Below are 23016 nucleotides of genomic sequence, written 5' to 3' on the forward strand. Positions count from 1 at the left end.
CAAAACACTATGTGACCTCCTGTCTAATGTAATTACTGCCTGCAGCACTTCAACTGTTTTATTAAAGTATTTAGGTACTCCTTGCATATTTCTAACTGCTAGCATTCTAGCGACAGCAGTACTGTGATCAAAAGCGTCAAAAATGTGATAGGCCTTATGTCAAACTTAGCAAAGTAAGACAATTAACTTTTCTCTCCACCGTTTAAAAAACAAATAGTGAACGTAAATATCAATTTTGGAAATTCAGTATGAGGATGAATAACATCCTTTCACTCAAACATTACACAACAATACAAGGATAAAGTGAGCCTAACTACACATAATTATTTTTCAGCTGTTTTAATTAAGCGTGTCACACATTTCCAAGATGGGTTTCTAGGAGACAGTACTGACAACTGATTAGGTAACTTCTACCATCAGAATCATCAAACCAGTGCAATACTTGTGCACATTTTATTTTCAAGTTTGCACCTGAAGGTCCAAGGGTGATAAAAAAAAAACTTGGGATCAAAAGTCACTGAAAAGTCTCACTTTCTTTTTTATTGCTACTTAATCCAAGTGAATGTCACTTAATTTTGATAATGATAAATGTAACTAAAGTAGTTTGAGAGAAATCCCAGTTAATGTAATTTCCTTAAGGACAAGGCTAAATCTTTCCAGAATATTAAAACTTCGTACCAATGTCACAGTTTTTCCCATTACCCCAAGGAAATGATCTGAAACCAACTCGAAATTATTGGACTGAATTCAATTACCCTAGAAATAAACACCAAACTCCCCCTCTCATCCACTTTTCCAAAAAAACAAAATAAATAACGTACTATTTCTATTTCAGAACCTACAAGAAGAAAAGACTTTATTTTTGGCGAGAATCCTTAAAGATCTATAGATCATCAGAGGGAAGCAAAAACCACCCAACGTTCAATGGCTGGTGTACTCCATCATTTCTTCTGGTGCGGGGTGGGGTGGGGGGGGCTTGACAAATGTAACTTAAGAATTTTAGGTAAATAGAACAATGAGGAATTACTGGAATAGGAGACAAAGCAACTGTTCATGGGACCAAATGAAAGCCATCATTAGAAACGGAAAAACACCAATGGTTTTATATATATGTGTATATATGTAAAACCCAAAGGAGAAACAAACAGCAAATAAATGAAAAGCAAAAGCAAAAACATAATAATAATAAATAAAACAGGAAACTTATCCCCAACTTTTCTGCTACTCAGTTTACCTTGGAGGCTAATCTGAACAGCATTATGCAGAGCCTACAAAACACATGACGGACACATTGTTTCTGGTATACAAGTTAATGTTTTAAAATCCACCAACACTACTCTACATTTTGTGCAACTGAGAAATTCACTTCAGGCAAGTGACCAGTAAGTACTTCAGTATAAGCACTATCTATGCAGAATAGCAAATAGTGTGAAACAAAGCAATGCAAGCATTTACGTGGAGTTCAGCTTGATGCTAAATCTGGCTTCATGCTTAACTGTATTAAAAGAGAACGGCCAAACTGCCAATGTATTTCTTTACAGTATTTCTTATTTTACCATCATAAAGGCTAAGAGCTGTAACTATGAGCAATGTCAATTAGCCAAATTGCTCTTATTTTCTATCCAGTTTTAAAGAATATTTTATTATCTAAACTACCAACTTCCTATTTTTCTCTGTATGTGCATGAAAATAGACGTACAGAGAAAGAAAACTCTACGTATGACTTATGCAATAAATATACACAGATATTACACACATACTAATGAGACTGCATGATTTTTATATCAAAGTACATGCTTTTTTCAACCACATGGTTCTTTGTTGTTGTTATTACGAGTTAATAGAAAAATTCTGCAACAACTAAGCACATGCTGCTAATGATCCATGGTTTTAAGAATCTGTAGGTTAAAAAAATACAATTCCTAGAACACTGTTATCAAACAAATAAGTTTTATTGGCATCTAAAAACAAAATTCACCCAACATTGAAACGTACTTTAATATTTATGTTGTTTTCTTTTTTTCTTTTTTCTTTTTTACTCACTGCAGTATGAGGAACAAATCACAAACACTTACTTTGGAGAAACAGAGACCATAGTGTAGATTTTACAAAATCACTTTTTAAAATCTCTGTATTGTGCTCCTCAAATATCTAGAGCCAGTCTTTGCATAAAATATCACAGCTTTGTCTATTACCTTAAAATTCTGCAGCAGCCTAAAGATATGGATAAGATATACCACCGTTTGCTATTTTGAAATATATCTATTACCATATCCAACCTAATGGTAGTATCTAAAAAATTCTTTCTTCCATAGGAAGTCTCTGACAAGCTGTTATTCATTTCCTTGAAGTTAAAAGAATCTGGGGGCAACATTTATATTTTATCAGAAAAATAAAAAAATGTTTACCTACCATGTTCATATTAAGAACAATGTCTATACAAGTCAGTTGTACAATTATTTTAAGAGAAAGGTGAACATGAACATCAGATTAACTTAATTCTGGCAGACAAAAGTGAACAACTATGGTCCAGTCAGCCATTAATCTATTACAGAGAGATGACAACTTTACAAAATGTATCTTTTACCTACTGAGTGATGATTATGTCCCCTCAGTTTCTGTGCTTTCTACCACTGGTTCACTCTCTATATCAGCAACTGTGTCACTCTTCTCCTTGTTTATTTCACTTGAAGATGTCAGTTTTTCATAAAGTTCAGGATCACTCTGCGCTGGTAAAGGTGGTGGCTGAGCATGTCTCTCGGTATTTTCACCATTAACCTGAGGCACATTATCACCTTTTCGCTGAGAAGTGGCCCCTTCAAAAAAATCAAAAACCCGAGCATGAGGAGGGGGGACCCAGGTGTTTTGAATTCTATCTCGTCCAAAACGACTTCCATTAATTTCTCTGCAGAAATCAAAATCTCTGTCATCCCTATCCCTTTGCCTCTCCCAGGGTCTTCTGCGGTCATCAAAATCTCTGTGAACTTCTTGTCCAAATCCTCTGTTCCAAGGACCACTTCTAGGATCAAACCGATAGTTTCCAGACCGAAATCTACCTCTTTCTTCATGTAAGCCTTTTGGACCACCATAGACAGGCAGAACCCGATGCTCTCTCTCGTCAAAATCTCTATGCCCCCAGGGCTTCTCTTGAGTAAAGCCAAAGTGGTCTCTTCGACCAAGATGATCTATGCCTGGCCTCACAAGGTTCTCTCTAATATCTACAGGAGGTCGTCCAAAGTGATCTCTACCGTCTAATGGAGGCCTTCCAGGACCTTCTCTTGGATCTACAGGCCGTCCAACCACATCCCTAACATCCACCGGGGGAGGTCTACTAATGGTTTCCCTGGTTTCTATGGGAGGAAACCGGTAATCTCTATCTCCTTCCTGTTGAATGTTATCATTCCCAAGTGGTATCCTTTTTTCTGGATTAGCAACGTTGTCTACACTTTGTCTTCCAGGAACTAGAAAAGGTCTTTCAGGTGGACTAAAAATATCTCCTGGAGCAAAAGGACCACGGGGTGGTGGATGAAGAGCTGAATCAAGCACCGCTGGGGGAGGGAGTCCCCGCTGAGGTGGAATTCCAGGCTGCATTAAAGGGAATCTTGGTCCAGGTGTCTGTGGTATTAGTCCTGGACGAATGTCTAACATTGGCATTGCAGGCATCCTTTGATTAGAAAGATTTAAAGGGGGTAAATTCTGAGGCCCAGCTGGTGGCTGTGTTCCCAAAAGTCCAGAAGTATTTGGAACACTGGGTGGCTGTACTCCCATAAGTCCGGAATTGTTAGGTATATTTGGGGGTAGCATGCCCAGAAGTCCAGAACTACTTGACACACTTGGTGGCTGTATTCCCAAAATTCCAGAGTTATTTAGAATATTTGGTGGCTGGGCTCCAATAATCCCAGAACTATTGGAAACATTAGATGGCCGGACTCCAAGAATTTCATTATTACTTGATACATTTGGTCTTTGGACTCCCAGAATTCCAGAATTGTTCGTCACATTTGGCGGCTGTCCTCCTAAAATCGCAGAGCCACCTGAAACATCATTTGGAATCACTAAAATGGAAAGAAGAAAAATAACACAAACAATCATTCTGGTGTGAAAAGGAAACTATGTTTATAATTATTAATGCTATAATTTCCAGCAGTTAGTTTAATCAGCTACTTGTATCCCCCCAAGAATCCACAGGTACACTAGATATTAAAAAATTAAAGCTAAAATTAATACCATACGTAGTGAAATTTAATATTAAAACATAAGTGGGGCTGCTACCTAAAATCTTTACATGAATCTTTTTAAGTTAAATAAAAATATCAGGTTTTATACTGATTCTCCACCTTTAACAAAAGTCTTTCTAAAGTACAAACAATTCTTAATATACTAACAGTGGTGCCATAAAAGAAGGACTTTGGTCCTGAAGATCCAGGGGCAGGACAGGAATAAAGACACAGACGTAGAGAAAGGACTTGAGGACACCGGGAGGGGGAAGGGTTAGCTGGGACGAAGGGAGAGAGTGGCATGGACATACACTACCGAATGTAAAACAGATAGCTAGTGGGAAGCAGCCACATAGCCCAGGGAGATCAGCTCGGTGCTTTGTGACCACCTAGAGGAGTGGGATAGGGAGTGTGGGAGGGAGACGCCAAGAGGGAGGAGATATGGGGATATATGTATACGTATAGCTGATTCACTTTGTTATAAAGCAGAAACTAACACACCATTGTAAAGCAATTATACTCCAAGATGTCAAAGAAAAAAAAAAAAAGATGTATAGTGTAGCCAAAAGAACACTGAGCTTGCAGGTTTAAAAAATCTAAAAAAGAGAGTTTAATTCCTGGCTCTGCTACTTAAAGCCTGTGTGTGGCATCATGCAAGTAAATAAACTGCTTTACAGTTGCAGGAAGGAAAAAAAAAAAAAAAAAAAGGACTCGCTGCTTTCAAAACTATATTTATCTTCTAGACCTAGCTGGATATCTGGTAGTAGTTACTTATAACTAATACTTGTTTGTTTTAATCTTTCTGTAAGTATACATATTTTGTGCAATCTTATTTTGATAACACATTAAAACAGTTCCAATAGGCCAAAAACAGGAGGAAAAGGAGTCTTAATGGAAAGGTGTCAAAATCTATACTATCCTGAAGAGAAAGCCAAATTTGTTTTTAACAGGAATTTTAGGAGATAAATGTTTTACACATTCATGGCACCTAAGAATTAAACACCAATATAGAGAAGTAGTGATTATGATTTAGCTATGTATCTCTGGGGATTTCTTTTTTCTTTTTACCTGATCTGGTGTTTTCACCAGAAGAAATCTGGTGGTCTATAAGATGAGGTACTTTTTCTTCAGGCTCTGCTTGTTTAGTTGGAGGATTAAAAACACTTCCAGCTGGCAGAGTGGAAGTAGCAAGACTGCTGGCAACAGAACCACCTGGCAAAACAAGGCTACCAAATCCAACATCTTTCACAGTTTCTGGAGTCATAGATAATGGCGGCTGCACTAAAGCTGTTTAAAGAAGGAGAATATATATTTCAGATTTAATTAGCTAATCAATTCATGTGCTAGGTAAAAATATTAAGTATGACCAACACTGGTCTTGCCAAAGTTTTAAATGACTTCCTATCCTCTTTCCCCAATTATTTGGTAAGACTGCTCAGTTAACATGACATATGTGAATTCTCTTCTGGTCCCTTTATTTCGTTTATAATGAAAACTAACTTCTGGCAGCTTGAGTGTTTCACTTGATGGCATCTCTGTATCACCTAGCACATTATATAATAACTGATGCTCAAAGTGACAAATGAGTCATCCTGAAGAAGCTAAATTATATTTAGAAAGCTTCATTTTTTAAAAATAGGGAAAAACAACAATTTTTAGAAATATTTTCAAGAGAAATGTTTAGTAAAATAAGGATCCATACTTCAGAACAAAATCCCAGCAATTAAAAAAAAATCATAATTTTTCAAGGATGCCAGTATGGGAATATCTAAATATAGAGAAATGACTGGCGAAAACCAACAAATATGAGAGTGAAAATCTGCCCAATCCCGTTGAATCTGTAAGTACGAGGGTCTTTACATTCACTACCTTTTGTCAAATGAGGCAGGAAACTCATCAGGTGAGAACTACACATAAAAAGGTAAAACCATTTCCTTTTTATAAAGATATAAAAAAGGCATAAAGAACGGGTAGAAAAACTCTTCTGTATATGTCACCTGTATGTTAAAAAACTAAGCTAGAGGAGTATAAAAATCACACACAGAATTTCTAGTCAAATTTATTTCACAACACTACTAAATCATGTACTTTGGGATTTTAGAAACTGTTATCCTCACATTTAACTCTGGACTACCTAGACAAACTGTTAGCACAGAACAGAGCTGTAAAATTGGGATAAAAATCAACCGGGATCATGTATGGGAATTATGAGAATTAGATAAGACAGTGTGAACAATTAGGGGAGCAGCTGGCACACAGTGGTGTTTCTCCTTCTCCTTTAATTGACCCTCGGTTTTCCAAAATGAACAGTGTAAGGAGAAACAACTGGGAGGGAGGCTCTAAGTAAGGTGAGTCTCTGTGAATGGTGAATTCAGAAACGGCTTCTGAACACTTTTCTAATCTTCAGAAAGAATAAACAATTCTTCCTAATTAACCAACAGTAACACAAAAAGGATTCTAATGTTGTCTAAACACTGAAGGAGAGAAAAGAGTTTAAAAATGGAAGAAAAGTGGGTTATAACACCAAAACGTAAAACTGTATCATATACACTCTCTTTACAATAAAGTCCTTTGGTCTAGTATTAGGCCAAAAAGCTCTCAAAAACTGATGCAGTCATCTCAAAAGAATAGAGAAGTAACATGAAAGGCTCTTACTGTCCAAAAATGAACAAACTGAACTTCAAAAAGAAAGGTGAATGCAACCACTTGGAAGTAAAAATGCATTAATCCATAAACACTACTAAAAGTGAAGGAGAAAAAAGTAGAGGGAAGGGAGTGGAGAAGGAGAAATAAGAGAAATCCTCCCCCACCTTCAGTCACTGGATATCACAGGTAATATCCATAGAACTCATTACTCTGAAAAATTGCACTTACAGGCAAGAATTTAGCTTTTCCTGTACAACTGTACTTCAAGGTAACTAAATACTTACTAGTTGATAAGAGAAAGTTTTTCTTTACAGAAAAAATCCCTGCTAAGAAATGTGGAAGGAATTACAAAATTCGGAAGGTCACCACTTTGCAACTAATGAAAAGTAGATTCAGCAATAATAATCAAAAGACGAAACCATCTGATGAAAATTTGAAGGGCAACTTTTTTAAATGACCAGGTCCCACTATCTGAATGCTCTGATCCATTATGACATCATTAAAAGTGGGACGGGCTTCCCTGGTGGCGCAGTGGTTGAGAGTCCGCCTGCCGATGCAGGGGACACAGGTTCGTGCCCTGGTCCGGGAAGATCCCACATGCCGCGGAGCGGCTGGGCCCGTGAGCCATGGCCGCTGGGCCTGCACGTCTGCAACCTGTGCTCTGCAATGGGAGAGGCCACAACAGTGAGAGGCCTGTGTACCGCAAAAAAAAAAAAGTGGGACATGAAGGCACTGCACAGGCTCCTGATGTGATATAATATCAAGTCCACAGCACCCCACTTGTTAAGTATTCTTATCAAAAAAGTTGAAGCATATTCTAAACAAGCCTATGGTGCTAAAGACTTTCTATTTGCAGGAGATTCAAGGAAGATACCACAAAGATGCAAAAAAACCAAACCCATTATTTGGGATCTTGCATACAGAAGTGAACTGCTTTTCAACAAGTCAAAGACATGAAGCATTTTTAAAAAGGGGGGTGTGGGTGGGGCTGCTCTAGATTAAGACATTTTATACATAAAACAAAAAACACAAATTTGATACAACAGAGCAAATCTGAACTGTCATATGATACTGTTAATTTGTTAGAAATCATTTAACCCAAAAAATGCATTTGTCTGAAAACTTCTATGATAAAAAAATTAACAATAATTCACAAAAATGAGAACCAACACATTATCACTATCATAAAGAAAGAAAATTCTTAAAGTAGAAAACTCACATGTTGGTACTACTGGTGGAATAGTAGGTGGTGGTACAACAGGTGGTGGAACTGGAGGTGGCATGAAACCTACATGGAAAAAAAAAAGACCAAAAATAAAATAACAAAAAGTGTTACTTTCTTTTAAATCAAACATTCCAACAGCTATAAATGAAATCCTACATTCTTAAAACAGTCATTACTACCTCATATTTATGAATATATTTTCCATTTAAAAAATTACTTTTATATACACTACCTTATTTGATCCTCCGTAAGCTAAGTAAAGCACAGAGAGCCCCATCATGAGCATATACTACTTATTTACTTGGCATGCTCTGTGATGCTGTAAAATCAATGATTAAGTCAAGCTAGGCAACCTGTTTATATGTTAGCATGGTGACTGTACGGGAAGTTAAACATTGTATTTCAAGCGGCTGATAACATTATATGCAATAATGTCATCTGTAAAATGTGCTACTGTACTTCTCTGATGCATATGCTGTTTACCCACTATATCAGAATACTTTTATTAACCTTGGATGTTACATTTTATTTTGAGCACTGAAACAAATCTTAATAAAAAATAAGGAATAAATAAAATAAATTTAATATTGGCTGTTTTATGATTTTAAATATCATATGATCAAACTATAAACCTGCTTCCCTGCATTTTTAAAATATAGAGCTACCATTAAATTCCAATAGAAAATAGCGGCTAAGAATAACGGGGAAAAAAGATATGTGGTTTTCAACAAATGAATGCTAGATAAAAACTCTATAAAATCCATGTGGTATGGTTTTTGAAAAAATCATTTAAAAATACCTTCTGAGAAAAAATTTTAATTTTCAATCACAAATACAGATTTGTGATTGAAGATATCTGATGAGTAGTTTTCCAATATTTAAAATATTAAAAGATAAAGTTCTTATTAAAATCTGCATCAATTTCAAATTATGTATTAAACTGTAATTTAAAAAATTTACATTACATGACAAATTACAACCGTTTTCAGACAATGAATTTACTTTTTGGCCTTGTTGACAGTTTTTAGGAACTCTATTCAATGACTAAGAACTTAAATTACAGAAGTCAATTCAGTACTTCTTTTCTATAGTACACAAATAATTCATGAAGTTCAAAAAAAATAGTTCTGAAAAACAACATATATCGTTTGATCCCTTGTATTATCTCTCTCCTTTATTTGTCTAAGCCTTCCACGACCTAATACGAAAAGCTCTATCTCTAACCTATGTAAGCAATTATTTATATTTAATTGATAAATGTTAAGTAACCTATAGTTTTTACCTAGAAACGATTCAAGGAACTTGTTTATCTATAATTTATTAGGTCAAAAAAAGTATTATGAATTCAATTAGCATTTTAAGATATACTATAATTTCTAATGTCAAAATGGAAATCTAATCATTTTTAGGAGGACTAATCTATATAATTTAATGCATACTTTCTGATGAATGGGTGATAACTATAGAGAACTTTTATATAAAAACTTCAACATGAATTTTAAATCATCTTAAGGCATTTCAATGATTTTAAAGGATTCCATTTCTTTTCTGTCAGTGCTTCTTAAAGTGTGGTCCAGCAACAATATGCATCAGCTGGACACTTGTTCGCAATGCAACTGTCCTGCCCCACCTCAGTTCCACTGACTCAAAAGGAGGCTGGGCCAGCAACCTGTGCTTTACCACGCCCTCCAAGTGATTTGCATGTAAGCTATGGTTTGAGAATCACTGCTCTACAGCGTTTAAACCTGGAAAAAGAACATTTTAAATGATATTCTAAATAGAGTTGAAACGATAAGATGAAAATTTCTTACCAGGAGGTGGTTGTGAAGGGTTAAAACTTGCGCGGAGAAAAGGCGGTGGAGGAATTGGACTGAATCCAGGAGGAGGAACTGGCATTGACACAGGAAATGCTGGTGGGACTAAACTAACTGTAGGCACTGCTGGAGCTACTGGAATCTTTTGTGGATAGAAAATAAAAAGTCCATGTATCATTTTATCCATCTGCAACGATTACATCTTAGGACAACCAAAGATAAATTATTTCTGTTTCTTTTATAGGAAAGTAACAAATGTCATTATATTGTTTTGGTTTTTTTCCTTCCTTTTTGTATTCTTATAAGTGAACTTACTTGAGGTAAAAGCAAGACAGTATTTTTCAACAAACAGTATATGCAGAGATTGTGAAAGCTACCTCACAGTCGAGTGACGCAAAGATGTGGGCACCTACTTCAACAGTGAACACCACGCTCAACTTTACACTGCCATCTCCTACTAAGTTTATAATACCTAGCTATATTATGCAATCTAATCACCATTAGGAAGCATGTCACTAACAGCTTTAAAATGGCTTGAATTTCTCATTAGTTTGTTTTCTACTCTTAATCATAAATTCTTTTACTCACCCTAGGTACAACAATTCCCAAATATTTATCTGTATTATGGCATGGCTGTACCCCTCTCCTAAAGTTCACACTGTATCAATGGTCTATTCAACATCTCAACTTTGCTGTCTAGAAAGACACTTCAAACTTCACACGCATAAAACTGAACTCCCAACTGTCCTTCCCAAACCACACTTCCACAGTCTTTTTCATTCTCAGATAATGGTAACTCCATCTTTCCAATTTCTCAGACCAAAAACCTTGCCTCCGCTCTTCCTCACAACTCAAATCTAACCACGCGCACTGGCCACACCATGACAATACACCTAGGATCTGACGACTTCTCGTTGCCTTCACTGCCATCAGTCCAGTCTGAGCCACCATCATCTCTCACCTGGATTGCTGCAACTTTTAACTGGTCTCTTTGCTTTTATCAATGCCCACTATTCTATTCTCAAAATAGTTGCCAGTGTAATCCTTTAAAACTCTAAGCCAGACTGAGTCACTCCTTTCTTCAAAGTCCTCTAATGGCTCCCCATCTCAGAGTGAAAACCGAAGTCCCCCTAGAGGTCTCACTTACACTAAGTTGCCTCTCACTCACTTTATTCTTGTCCGCTTGTTATTCCAGGAACACACGAAGCATGCTCCTGGCTGCAGGCCTTTGCACTGGTTGTTCCCTCTGCCTCCGACGCTTGCTTCAGATAGCCACGTGACTAACTGCCCCAGCAACTTTAAGTTGTGGCTCAAATGTCTTGTTCTCAATTAAGTCTACCTCACCATTTTATTTAAAATTTTAAACACCTACCCAGGCACTCTTGATGACCCTTGTACTACCTTCTCCCCTCCACAGTATCTTATAAACTTATTAATTTTATATTTTCTGTCTCCCCTATTGAGAACAAACTCTCCGTAAGGGAAGGGATTTGTGTTTGTTTTTTTTCCCCACTGATGTATCCCTATTCCAGGTGCCTAGAACAGTGAATGTCACAGAGCAGGCAATCAATAAATATTTGTTCAATAAATAAACATTTAAATATGAATTGCACTTTTTCTAAAAGGAAAATTTCAAAAATGCTTATATTTAATATTAATATATTTTGGATAATTTCTTCCAAGTTTTATGAAGTAAAGATGTGAGTAAAAACAAAACTGTAAAACACCACATTAAACAATAAAAAAACACCCAGCACTAACCTGTAACATAGCAACAGGTGGAGGGAAAACCTCTGCCTGGGTTGTGACCACTGTCTCCTTTTCAACTGGAGGTGGGCTCTGAGTTGTCTGGACCGTCTCTTTAACGGGTTCTGAGCTTTTCACACTCTCCCACTCTAAACAAAATATTTGAAATTGATTTCCTCTGGATAGGTGCAATTTTTCATTTTATATGTACACATTTATTTCACATCTGAATAGTCCTTCATCTACCTTGGCACATCTTTAAGGTGTGCCCACAGCTGTTGGTGCCAACCTATTTGGTTCTGCTGAGATAAATCTGATTAGGGTACTAAGGAGTTCAAAGCAGCATGACATGAGGCACAAATCAAAGACACTAAAATATTCAGTCTAGAGAAAACACTTAAAAGGGATATAACAGATACGTATCTCAAAGGCTGTCTGACTTAAGACAAACCAACCTTATTCTATATTTTGTCATAAGGCATAAGGGGAAACAACAAGTACTAACCCAGTACAGAAAGATCTTTCTGAAAATACAAAAAAATGCAAAAATAGAACAAAGAGGTTCCTCCAGAGGTTCGCCTCCCTTAAAGCTCAAAGTCATGAGAATGACTAGTAAGACCACATGACTTCGCCCCTCTGCACCTCTCTGACTTCATCTCCTACTACTCACTCCTCATTATGCTCAAACCATACTGGTCTCACGACTTTCTAACAGACTTGGCGCTTGCTGTTCTCTCTGTATGAAACACTCTTACCCAGATAGCTGCATGTCTCACACCTCTGAATACCACCTTCTCCATTAGACCCTCTTCAACCACTTAAAACTCCAATAGCTCCACACCCATACTGCCTATCCCCTTTCCCTGTTTTTTCTTCTTAGAACTTAACCAACACTGAAATACTACCTAGTTTATCTATCTTATTTATTATCCATTTTTTTCCCACTAGAACATGGGTTGGCAAACTCTTCCTATTTGTAAGTATTTTAGATTGTGTGGGCCATGTGTTCTCTGTTACAATGACTCAACTGTTGTTGAATTTTAAAAAGTCATATACAATAGGTAAACACAACTGAGCATGGCTGTGTTTCAATAAAACTTTATTTACTGAACAGGCTGCCAGTAAGATCTGGCCCATGGGCTGTTGTCAACCCCTGTACTACAATGTGCACTCCAAGAGAGGAAGGATTTTTGTCTGTCTCACTGCTATAATCCCAGCTCCTAAAGTTATGCCTGGCACACAGTAGGAACTGAAATATTTTTTGAATGAATAAATGTTCTGGAGGAACATCCATCCAAAAAGGAGAGAGAAAGACAGTGAGAGAGAATGACAAGAAGAAAACAACTGAAGAAGTGTTTGAAAATATGTACATTGGCCTGAGAACAAAAATACTATTCTGAAAATTAGCTAATTTTGGTAGAAGAGCTAAGATATCAAGAAATAAGTATAACATATTTCAATTCTTTCCCAAGCATCCATTATTCTGTGAATTTATAACTGAAAAATTTTAAAACAAAAAGACAAATTTTTCAAAAGAACGGGCCAGATTATCCCTTGGCTATAAGCTTTCTAAAGCAGCATGAATCTGAACTACAGCTCTCTGAGATTCTATTCCTGGCATTCTCAACATAGATACTAATCAAAATAGTCTAGGAAGTTTTTTAAAGGAATTTCCTAAATCCCCGGTTCTCACTGAAACTCAAGTGACTGAAAAAATCAGTCTTTACAAGCCTCCATATACACAATGCTCTCATAAAAGACATACATAAAAATGCTACATTTAGAGTTTTAGAACACTATCTATATACTCTGACATTTATGAAATAGATCCCATTAAGTATACACATTGAACAGGGTAATGTTTCACTTTTTCCCCTCTTTTGCAGGATGGGGAAGATCCAGGAAATAAACACAATTCACCCCAACATGTAAAACTCTTATCAATTACAACCCCTCAAGCATATTTTTAAACAATAAAACTACCCACAGGGCTCTTACCAGTATTTACAGTTTCCTGATCAATCATGCCTCCCTCTGCAAAACCTTCCAAGTCATCCACTTTAACTTTTTCCCATGGTATATATGTTACTCCAAGATCCACATCCCAGAATTGTTTGTATTCTGTTTTTACACCTTTGTTTAAAGCCCAGGCAATCTATCAGGAATGAGGAGAGGAAAAAAGAAAGCTCATGTTTACTGTAAAAACAAGGTAAAACATACAAAATCATATGCTAACAATGCAAATATGAATAAAATTAGTTTTAAAAATCAGCTGGACAGGCAAAGCATCACTGCTGGAACAACAGTAGCCAATGAAATTTTTTCCATGTATTTTCTGATTTTGTTTGTAAAATAAAACCTGCATTAGATAGCGGTGGTATTTATAATATGGGATTTATTTCCACTTCTTACTATGGCCTTAAAACAACACATTTCCAGAAATAAACCAAATCTACTTTTCACCATAAAAATGTCAACCTACATTAGCGATAATTAGAATAGTTAAACAAAATCTTGGTACTCCAAGAGACCAGTGACACTTTAGCTTACATAAACTCTCTGCCATAAAATGAGAAAGCATGGGCATATTAACTCCCTTGAAAGTAATTTAAAAATTTTTAATTCAGTTGCTAAAACTATGGAATAAATTAACTCCAAATAGCAGAAATAAAATGTAAATTAGTTATAAGAAGTAAAAATGGAAAAATACACAATAAATACTCAAAGACTAAGAGGAAACAAATATACATAAATAAACCCTTCACAAGGGCCTGAGTTGTATAAGACAAGATGTTAAAAAGGAGACGTTAATAATGTAATTAAGGGGTAGGATTAGGAAGCATTGGGAAGGAGTGAATGAAAGACAAACTTGTAAAAATGAAAAAGTTCTGCTCATAAAATGGTGCCCGGGTTGACTAAGAATACTGTGCATGTGTGATTTTGAGGAACTGCTTGAATAAAGTTTTGGTTATTGTTTTACCTATAGCCAAATTCTATAATTTAACAATACTAAAATAATAAATTTGTCAAGGTTTGCCTACAACATTAAAGAAGAAGATGAATTAAATACAGGAAACATTCTAACAATCCAATAAAATAAGAGCACGTGCCCCCCAATCTCACCTTAATGACCTTGGACCCAATTTTATATGACCCGGAACTAAGTTTCTGAAGAGCCCGAAATGCATCTTGTCGATGAACCATGCAGACATAAGCACAGCCCCTGGGAGGAATCATCTATTAAAAAAATTATTTTCTTTAGAAAGGGTGTATGAGGAGGGCAAGTCATTTCTGGCATTTTATAGTTTTAATGGAACAGAATATTGATTATTAATACTGAATTGTTTCCCCTTTTCTTCCTCCAGCTATCTGTTTATTGGTAAAATTCAAGCACAATCAGTTGAAAAAAAAATTCAGAAGCTAGTTGGGTCTCATTCTAAGCCATGATATATGTGAAATCTTGAATATCACGTGTCAACTAAAGTTTTAACACACAATGAAGAGCTATTAAAACAAAGCAATGTATAGATGTGTATATAATACCACCAGATAAAAGGAAAACAATACTGTACGGCCAACATATTTGAAGGCATACTATTTATTTACAGTAGTATTTAAATTCTGCCAAATGTTATGTTGAGTAATGTGAGAAGGATTTTTGTTTTGGGGAAGTATCTTATCCTTAATATAAAGTCCAAAATCTACAACAAATAATAAAACTAAAGCTTTTCAATTTTATAAAACTTAACTTTGTCCAAGTACTTCTGGACAAAGATTTTAATATGAATAAGAAGATAGCCTCAGTGTAAGGATCTCAAGAGGTTTATTTACAAAGCATTTAACTACTCTATTAACTACCAGATCATAAAATTATCTTTAATGTATTAACTCAGAAAAATACACAGAGCATTTCGGTTTCTTTATGAAGAACTCAAAAGGTATTCTATCACTTTGTTAGTACTTAATACCTAATAAGCTCTCGCTGTCAAAGTAACGCTTCCCTCAGCCTTGCTAACAGCTGTCACTTTAATACCAAATTTCTCGAAAGAGAAGTCTATCCAACCCCTTATATAATTCATCTCTTGCAATGTAGATCTAACCCCTTACCAACCCACCGAAAATATTTTCTTCGAGCTAATGACCTACTAAATGCTAAATCTAATGGACTTTTCTCAGTCTTCAAACTCCCCCAAAACGAAGTGAAAGGTTTATAAATCTTCCATTAATTTTTCAAACCCTGGATTTTATCACTAGCCATTCAGTACACTTCAGTTCACAAAATAACTTAGTGCCTATTACTTTTGTTTTGTTTTGTTTTGTTTGTTTGTTTTTTATTGCGGTACGCGGGCCTCTCACCGTTGTGGCCTCTCCCGTTGCGGAGCTACAGGCTCCGGACGCACAGGCTCAGCGGCCATGGCTCACGGGCCCAGCCGCTCCGCGGCATGTGGGATCTTCCCAGACCGGGGCACGAACCCGGGTCCCCTGCATCGGCAGGCGGACTCTCAACTACTGCGCCACCAGGGAAGCCCAGTGCCTATTACTTTTAAGTACTACACTCTTAAAAGGTAATACAGAAGAAGAGGGAGACAAGGCAAACTAATGTCCAAATGACTGTAGTATAAGAAAGACTACAAATGTCATAAGCAACGTGAAAATACAAAATGCTACTTGGATTTGGGATCTGTTCAGAGCAGTGATTCCTGGCTTTGCATCAAAATCACCTGCGTAATTATGGCACTTTGATAAGAACCTAAAGGTACTGATAATGGGCATCCCTATTTTTTCAAATGTCAACCCGTTTCTGATATGCAGCTAGAGCTGAGAACCACTAGTTTAAAGGCAGCAGAAAATCAGAAAAAATTTCAGAGGTTATATGATCACAGACTCAGAGATTACTTATGTTCTGACAGGTGAAATTTAAAAAGACGAAAAGAGAAGCCTACAACACTTTCATGGTGTAAAAAGAGGAATCTGAAATACCTAAGTTGAAACACTCAGCCAATTACCTATTAATTAACCAATCAATCAACTATTTATTATCTGTGTAACTTAGACAAATCATTTAGATTCCTCACTGGTAAAATAACAATATTTGAATTACTTAACCAGCTTCTTGTGAGGCTCCAATGAGATCATACATAGTTGAAAGTAAAATACAAAATGGTCAAATTCAATTTAAATAAAGAGTGCTGTTATTAATACCAAAAAGTCAAGTTTGGCCATATAAGGAATGTTGAGAATATAAGGAATATAAGACTAGAAAGGAGAACCAGCCAATTTCCTGGTAAATAATGATAAAAAGGTCCAAAAGACATAAAAGTATAATAACAGTGAATAAAATCAGAGAGTTAAGGAACAAGACTCCTCAAATGACTACTCCATTATCTTTAGCCTCAAGGAAAAACAATAGCCCTGCAGGAGGAAGAAAATACTCAAAGGTGGACACTGGGTACACTGAAAGAATCAAGCTGAGGAGTGACAGAGCTATGCTGTGGCCACACAGGTTTTCTTGCCTCAGGTTTGCTCTGAGAGGAAGAGGCTGGCAAAAGACTGGGGCCTCGAGTCCAGTCGTGTCCCCACCACTACCTAGGTGCTCGTGTGCAGGTGGTTACAATTCTAACTCAGTTTCTTCACTTTCATTAAAAAAGAAATTAAACAATATCACAAATACGGTTCCTGCTAACTCAAACATTCGATGTTTTTAGGAATCAAGTGCTATTACATTGCTATAAAACTCCTAAGAATATTTTGTTAGACTTCCATTTAAAAAAGGAAAATTAATTAAGCAGAGAGATAAGCAACAGCAGAGTAAACATAAAAACGATTAGAGTCAAACAATCCTTTTAAAATTTGATTAAAGGCAGATATTGCTGGGCTAATTAGGAACCAAAGTGACTCTGAAAACTCCCTATTTTTTTTAACTTTAAATTATTTAAGAACTGATACTTACATTAATGGATTCAATCTGTCCAAACTCTTCAAACAGGTTGGTTAAATCTTGCTGTGTTGCCTTCTTGTCTACCTGACCAACCCACAGAGTAGTACTGCATACTGTCAAGATATAAGAGAGGAATAACCCAAATCACATAGACAGCTACTTCTTTCAAGTAGCTGAGGAAAAAACACTAGTAACAATAACAAATTAAAATTTCAGATAGTATATTTTAAATACTTGTTAACAGACATTTTTATGTTATGTTTAAAATCAACTAAAATACCAGGTACCCATTCACATCTATGCCAAGTCAACTTCTTGCATTATCACCTGTTCTCAAGCGTGGCAGCACACATCAGTCACCTGTGGATATATGGAACCCACTCTAAAAGATGATGGAAGGTATGGGGTATGACAGATCAGGAACTGGGAGTTTTAAAATTCTGTAGGTGATTCTAATGTGCAACAAAGTTTCAAAACCACTTCTCATTGCAATCCTATCTGTGTAACTTTTAAGTATCTTTCTGTGCTGGAATGATTAAATGGATGTTTCTCCTAAATCAACAGTTAAATCTTATCCTTAAGGAAAGAATAATTATACACAAAAAATATATATACAAAAAGGAAAAGGCTAATTTAGAACTCATTATCATGAAAGACTTAGGGATACTTAAGGGCTGGAAGCCACTTCCCTTTAAGAAATAAATGCTACACGTGAGACATCTTGCCTACTTTGAGCTGCACTGTTCATGTCTCCATGAACATCTCCTTTTCCTGAAAACACTGACTTTAAAAATATTTACAGCTGATATATTTGCAGAGTTTTCATATATTTGGATTTATGTCAATGTCATTAAAAAAAAAAGAAATCTCCAGCTTTTGGGTTATCTTTCATCTACAACACAGCCTACAGCAGGTTTTACTCTAGAGCTAAGATGTCACCATTGCAATGTGGGTTTCACATTACATTCTACTGAATGTGGGTTTCAATCAGGTCTCCATCCCTCTACTCTGGCTGGTCAGAACTTGAACGTCTTCCAGGCCTGTGTGAGCTTTAGGAACCTGTTCAGCTAACAGATGCCTGGAAATTGCTCTTTCCCTGCTCTTTGTTCTTTGCCTCATGCAGTCTTACCCTGTGCATAAATAACTTAATATTCAACCAACGTCTCAAAGGGCAACATATTAGTTTTCTTTTGCTGCTGTAACAAAACACCACAAACTTAGTACCTTAAAACACAAAAAGGTATTCTCTTACAGCTCTGGGTGTCTAAAATGAGTCAACAAGGCTGCATTCCTTCTGGAGGCCCTAGGAGAGAATTTGTTTCTTTGCCTTTGCTAGCTTCTACAAGCTATCTGCACTCCTCAGCTCATGGTCCCAACCCTCCATCTTTAAAGCCAACAGTGTAGCATTTACCAATCTCTTTCTCCTTTCCACGTTCACATCACCTTTTCTCTCTGACCCTCTCCTCTTGTTTCCCTCTTATTAGGACCCTTGGATTACACTGGGCCCTTCTGGATAATCCAAGTTAATCTCCCCATCTCAAGATCCTTATTAATCAGATATACAAATGTAAGGTAACATATTTACAAGCTCCAGTGATTTGGACATGGGCATCTCTGGGTGACCACTATTCAACCTACCACCAACCCTTAGCAAATTTCTGGACCTCTTTCACTGAACAGTTCCCACCTCTTCATTACTCTGTTCTACATATTATAGCTGCCTTAATCTCCCCAAAATCTGTTCCACGTTTCCCCTACTCTTTTGATATTGTCTCTCTACAAATTTTTCCCATGGACAACTCCATTTCCCCCCCGAGGAAAGTAATGAGTCTCCTCCATCCCATGAGAAGGGGACACTTGATTCTTAGAATGTTACTCTTTGTTGATGTTTCACAGCCCTTGGACTATTCATGAAAACTCATGTTCTAAGAACCAATGGGCAGAGAAACACTACCACATGTGTTTAAAATGTGTTGGGACCACATCAAATTGTTATTGCTTCTCAGTAGAGTTTTGAGGTAAAAGACAAGATATACTTCTCACTGTATTTTCTTATGTCCTTTCTAAATTTTTTAATTGTGTGTTTTACCCATGAAAATAAATTCCACGGTCAATAACTATGTAAACGGTGGCAACGACACATGACAAGTTAGGTAAGGAACTAAATGAGAGACTCCACGTAAAAGCCCATCATAAAAATCGTTATTCTGAACGTCCTAATAGCAATCATGGGAGGAGGCACAGTCGAGATTTTACGATCAGACTTTTGACATTATTTATCAGACAGCACGAAAATGTTTGAATTTTCTCCCTCACCCTAAGGGATAAATAGAAACTTTCAGAGTTAGGAATGTCAACATTACTAAATTAACAATGGCTCTCATAATCAGGTAAGATTCTGGAAAGATAGTCAAGGCTTGTTCAAACGGCTAGAATTTAGTAAGACGGCGTCGCCTTTAATCCTAAGCCTCGATTTCTAGGATGCTTCAGCATTATAAATTATACCAGTTACTCATCTATCGCCATGGCAGAAGGAGTTTATTTGGATACATTCAGAAATTAGATAACCTGATCAGTGTTTCGCTCTTGGCGAAGAATGACAATTTACTTCCTTTTATGTACTTTATCCATCTGCAGTCTGTTGATTCACCTTAAAAGTCATAACCCGCTAAGAATCGTTTAGGCAGAATTTGGCACTAATTACAAATTATTTTCCTAGACCTCACATGCCTACCAAGTCAACTCTCCTGCAGCACTCTCCCAAAACAAACTCACACTACTACCAAATGTGTTCTAATCATACATTATAGATTAACATATAAAGGAGGGAAAGTTTTTACGAGAGAAATCTCTCCTTCAGTACTGATCCAGTAAGTTTATAATTAGCTTTAAAATTTGCATGCTTCCTATAATAATTACTCCTACAGACCTAGTGTTCATAATTGGTTAGGACACTGTGCATACAAGTCACAGTGTCCATGAAACAGACACGAGGCCTAGGACACTTTATAAATCATTAATCAAGTCATATTTTCTAACTAGCATTAAAAAAAAAAACTCTCAATGACTTTAGTACTTGAGTAGAAACTGCTATTCCTTTTCCTTTTCTCCTCTATCACATTACAAAACCCAAAAATATAATTACTCATATACCAAAACAGGTATTTAACCTCTTAGTCTGAAAATAAGGTTGGGAGACATTGTAACAGATACTATTTTCTCAATGTTATTGAAACCAAAGCTTGTACGTCACTTACCACTTAATGTTTTAGATCTAATTGGAGGCAATCCCTTCTTCTGTCGTTCTTTCTCCCTTTCTCTAGCTCTTCTTTCACTTGAGTATGAACGTGATGATTTCCTTTTTCTTTCTCTAGAGCGAGAGCGTGATCGCTTTCTGTGTTTACGCTTTCGAGAACCAGACCGTGACCTAGACCTTCGTTTTCTTGGTGACCTACAAAAAACATCTTATTTTACTTCTAATGACAAAGTTATTCTTCTATCGAATTTCTCACTTGTAGGTGGGGCGGGGGCGAGACTGTCTGGTATTTAGCTACCTTTTAAAAAACATTCAAGCATAATCAAGTATCAAACATGTATTTTCTCAAATCTCTATACTGCTTAGGTCCACACTAGTCACAGATGTTTGTTTGCAATGATTCTTACTGAACCACAACCACAAGGAAGAGTAAGAGAAAGAGATTCTAGTAAGGCCTCACTTTCTCTTAGGGTCTTCCAACTCTTTTTTCAAACAAAAGTCAAGAACAGGGATGAAAGATGGAAGAAAACAAAAAGATTCTTTAGGTGACAAAGATGTTACATTCTTAAAATTAAGAAACAAAGAATGTTTTCAACAGAACATTAGGCCACTATACAATTCTGTTTACAAGTTTTCAATTTCTAAAATCTCCTGTGCTTGACTTTACAATATAATGTGATACTGAAATACTGTTTCTTTTTTCCTGCCAGTCATATGCCATTGAACTCTCTTCAAAATACTTAGTAGGGAGGTGTTGCTAAGACAAATAAAGAAGTTGCTAAGACAAAGAAGTTTCAGCACTAACACTGTAATTCACTGCAGAGAGGTCAGCTTAGAGAAAGATGAACTGACAGGCTCTCATTTGCAAGAGGCAAATACAAGTAAGTTCTTGAAACACGTAAGAAATGACTGAAAAAGTCATCAAGGACACTGCCTCTCTTCCAGCATTCGCTGTTCAGATTTTCTGGGTATTTGTGTGTAGAAAATAGGGTATTAAAATGTTAAAGATTAATGACTTTAAGTTTTAAGACAGTTTATAGCAAAAACAATATACACATGCTACAAGAAAATTTACCAGGTTAAGAATAAGGCACCTCCAACTCAATCTGAATGAGCATGCACATTAGTGAGCCTCAGCCATGCTGAACAGCCCACAAAGAAACCCATTTCTAGGGTATGTTTTGTAAGAGTCTGATATGCTTAATGTTTATAAAAATAATTTTTGTAGTTTTATTTTTATAAGCATTTTTGGTATTATGAGATGAAATGGAATGTGAGAAATACAATGGAGTTTCTAATACTGGTCCTCTACAGCTTGATTTAAGTGTTGTTCAGGGGCAATAATACCCTAAGCTGACTATCATGATGTTATTAACTAAAACCAGATATAACCCCAAATCCAAGTCTCGTGATACTGCCGTGACTCATGCAAATCATTCAAATAAATGGCCACAGCCACACCCAATTAAAAACAGAACACATTTTCTGTTTTTTGAAGTTCTGAATTACTTCTTCCTGAGAGAATGTCACTCTCAGAAAACATTTTCTTTAATCTTGATGCAAAGAAATAAAGGACGCAAAAAAGTAAAGCCAACAATTTAAATGTTCGCACACAGCTATTCTTAAATAGGATTGTAGAACCTTGAACGAGATCGTGAATGCGTTCTTGATCTTGAGCGAACAGCCACTTTCTTTGCTTCCTGTTCAAAGATCTCCTCTTCTACTCCATCTTGCCCTTCATCTATATCCATATCCTTGAAAGTCAAAAGAACAGCAGACAAAATGCCTGGTTGAGATTCAGTGTGTATTGGTAATTCTGCCTTACAAAATATTCACCATAGTAGCATTAATGACTAATAGTAAAATGGTAAGAATGTGGAGCTTAATGAGTAGGAAAAAACCATTCAGGTTTACATTATTTACATACAATAAAAATTATTACTATATTTTAAGATTTTTTTTCTGTAATTAATTTTATAAATTTATGCCCCAGAAAAACATTTACTTTTTACCTGCTGCTGAATATCTATGGAATCATCCAAATTTGCTTCAGGTTCAAGGAAATGCTGTTGACTGCTCCCTTGTGATGGTGACACAGAATGCTCTGACCCAAATGTTCCTTCTTGACTATCCTGAGGAGTTGCCTATTGAGAATGTACACAAACACACAAACA

The 23016-nt window shown here is 36.3% G+C and overlaps 1 protein-coding gene across 1 annotated transcript in view; it reads right to left on the reverse strand.

Moving 5' to 3' along the window:
- Positions 1 to 762: 762 nt before the first annotated feature.
- The window catches only part of SCAF8 (SR-related CTD associated factor 8), a 79336-nt gene continuing 57082 nt past the window's right edge, over positions 763 to 23016 (reverse strand). The window contains 11 exon segments of the mRNA XM_082855881.1: positions 763 to 4055; positions 5286 to 5504; positions 8083 to 8151; positions 9900 to 10044; positions 11664 to 11797; positions 13647 to 13803; positions 14772 to 14885; positions 17599 to 17699; positions 20844 to 21037; positions 22484 to 22596; positions 22855 to 22986. Of these exon segments, the coding sequence (XP_082712007.1) occupies positions 2602 to 4055; positions 5286 to 5504; positions 8083 to 8151; positions 9900 to 10044; positions 11664 to 11797; positions 13647 to 13803; positions 14772 to 14885; positions 17599 to 17699; positions 20844 to 21037; positions 22484 to 22596; positions 22855 to 22986 (2832 nt within the window). The 3' untranslated portion in view covers positions 763 to 2601.

Source organism: Leucopleurus acutus (genome assembly GCF_964270905.1).
Source record: "Leucopleurus acutus genome assembly, chromosome: 15".
In the NCBI taxonomy this organism is placed as follows: domain Eukaryota; kingdom Metazoa; phylum Chordata; class Mammalia; order Artiodactyla; family Delphinidae; genus Leucopleurus; species Leucopleurus acutus.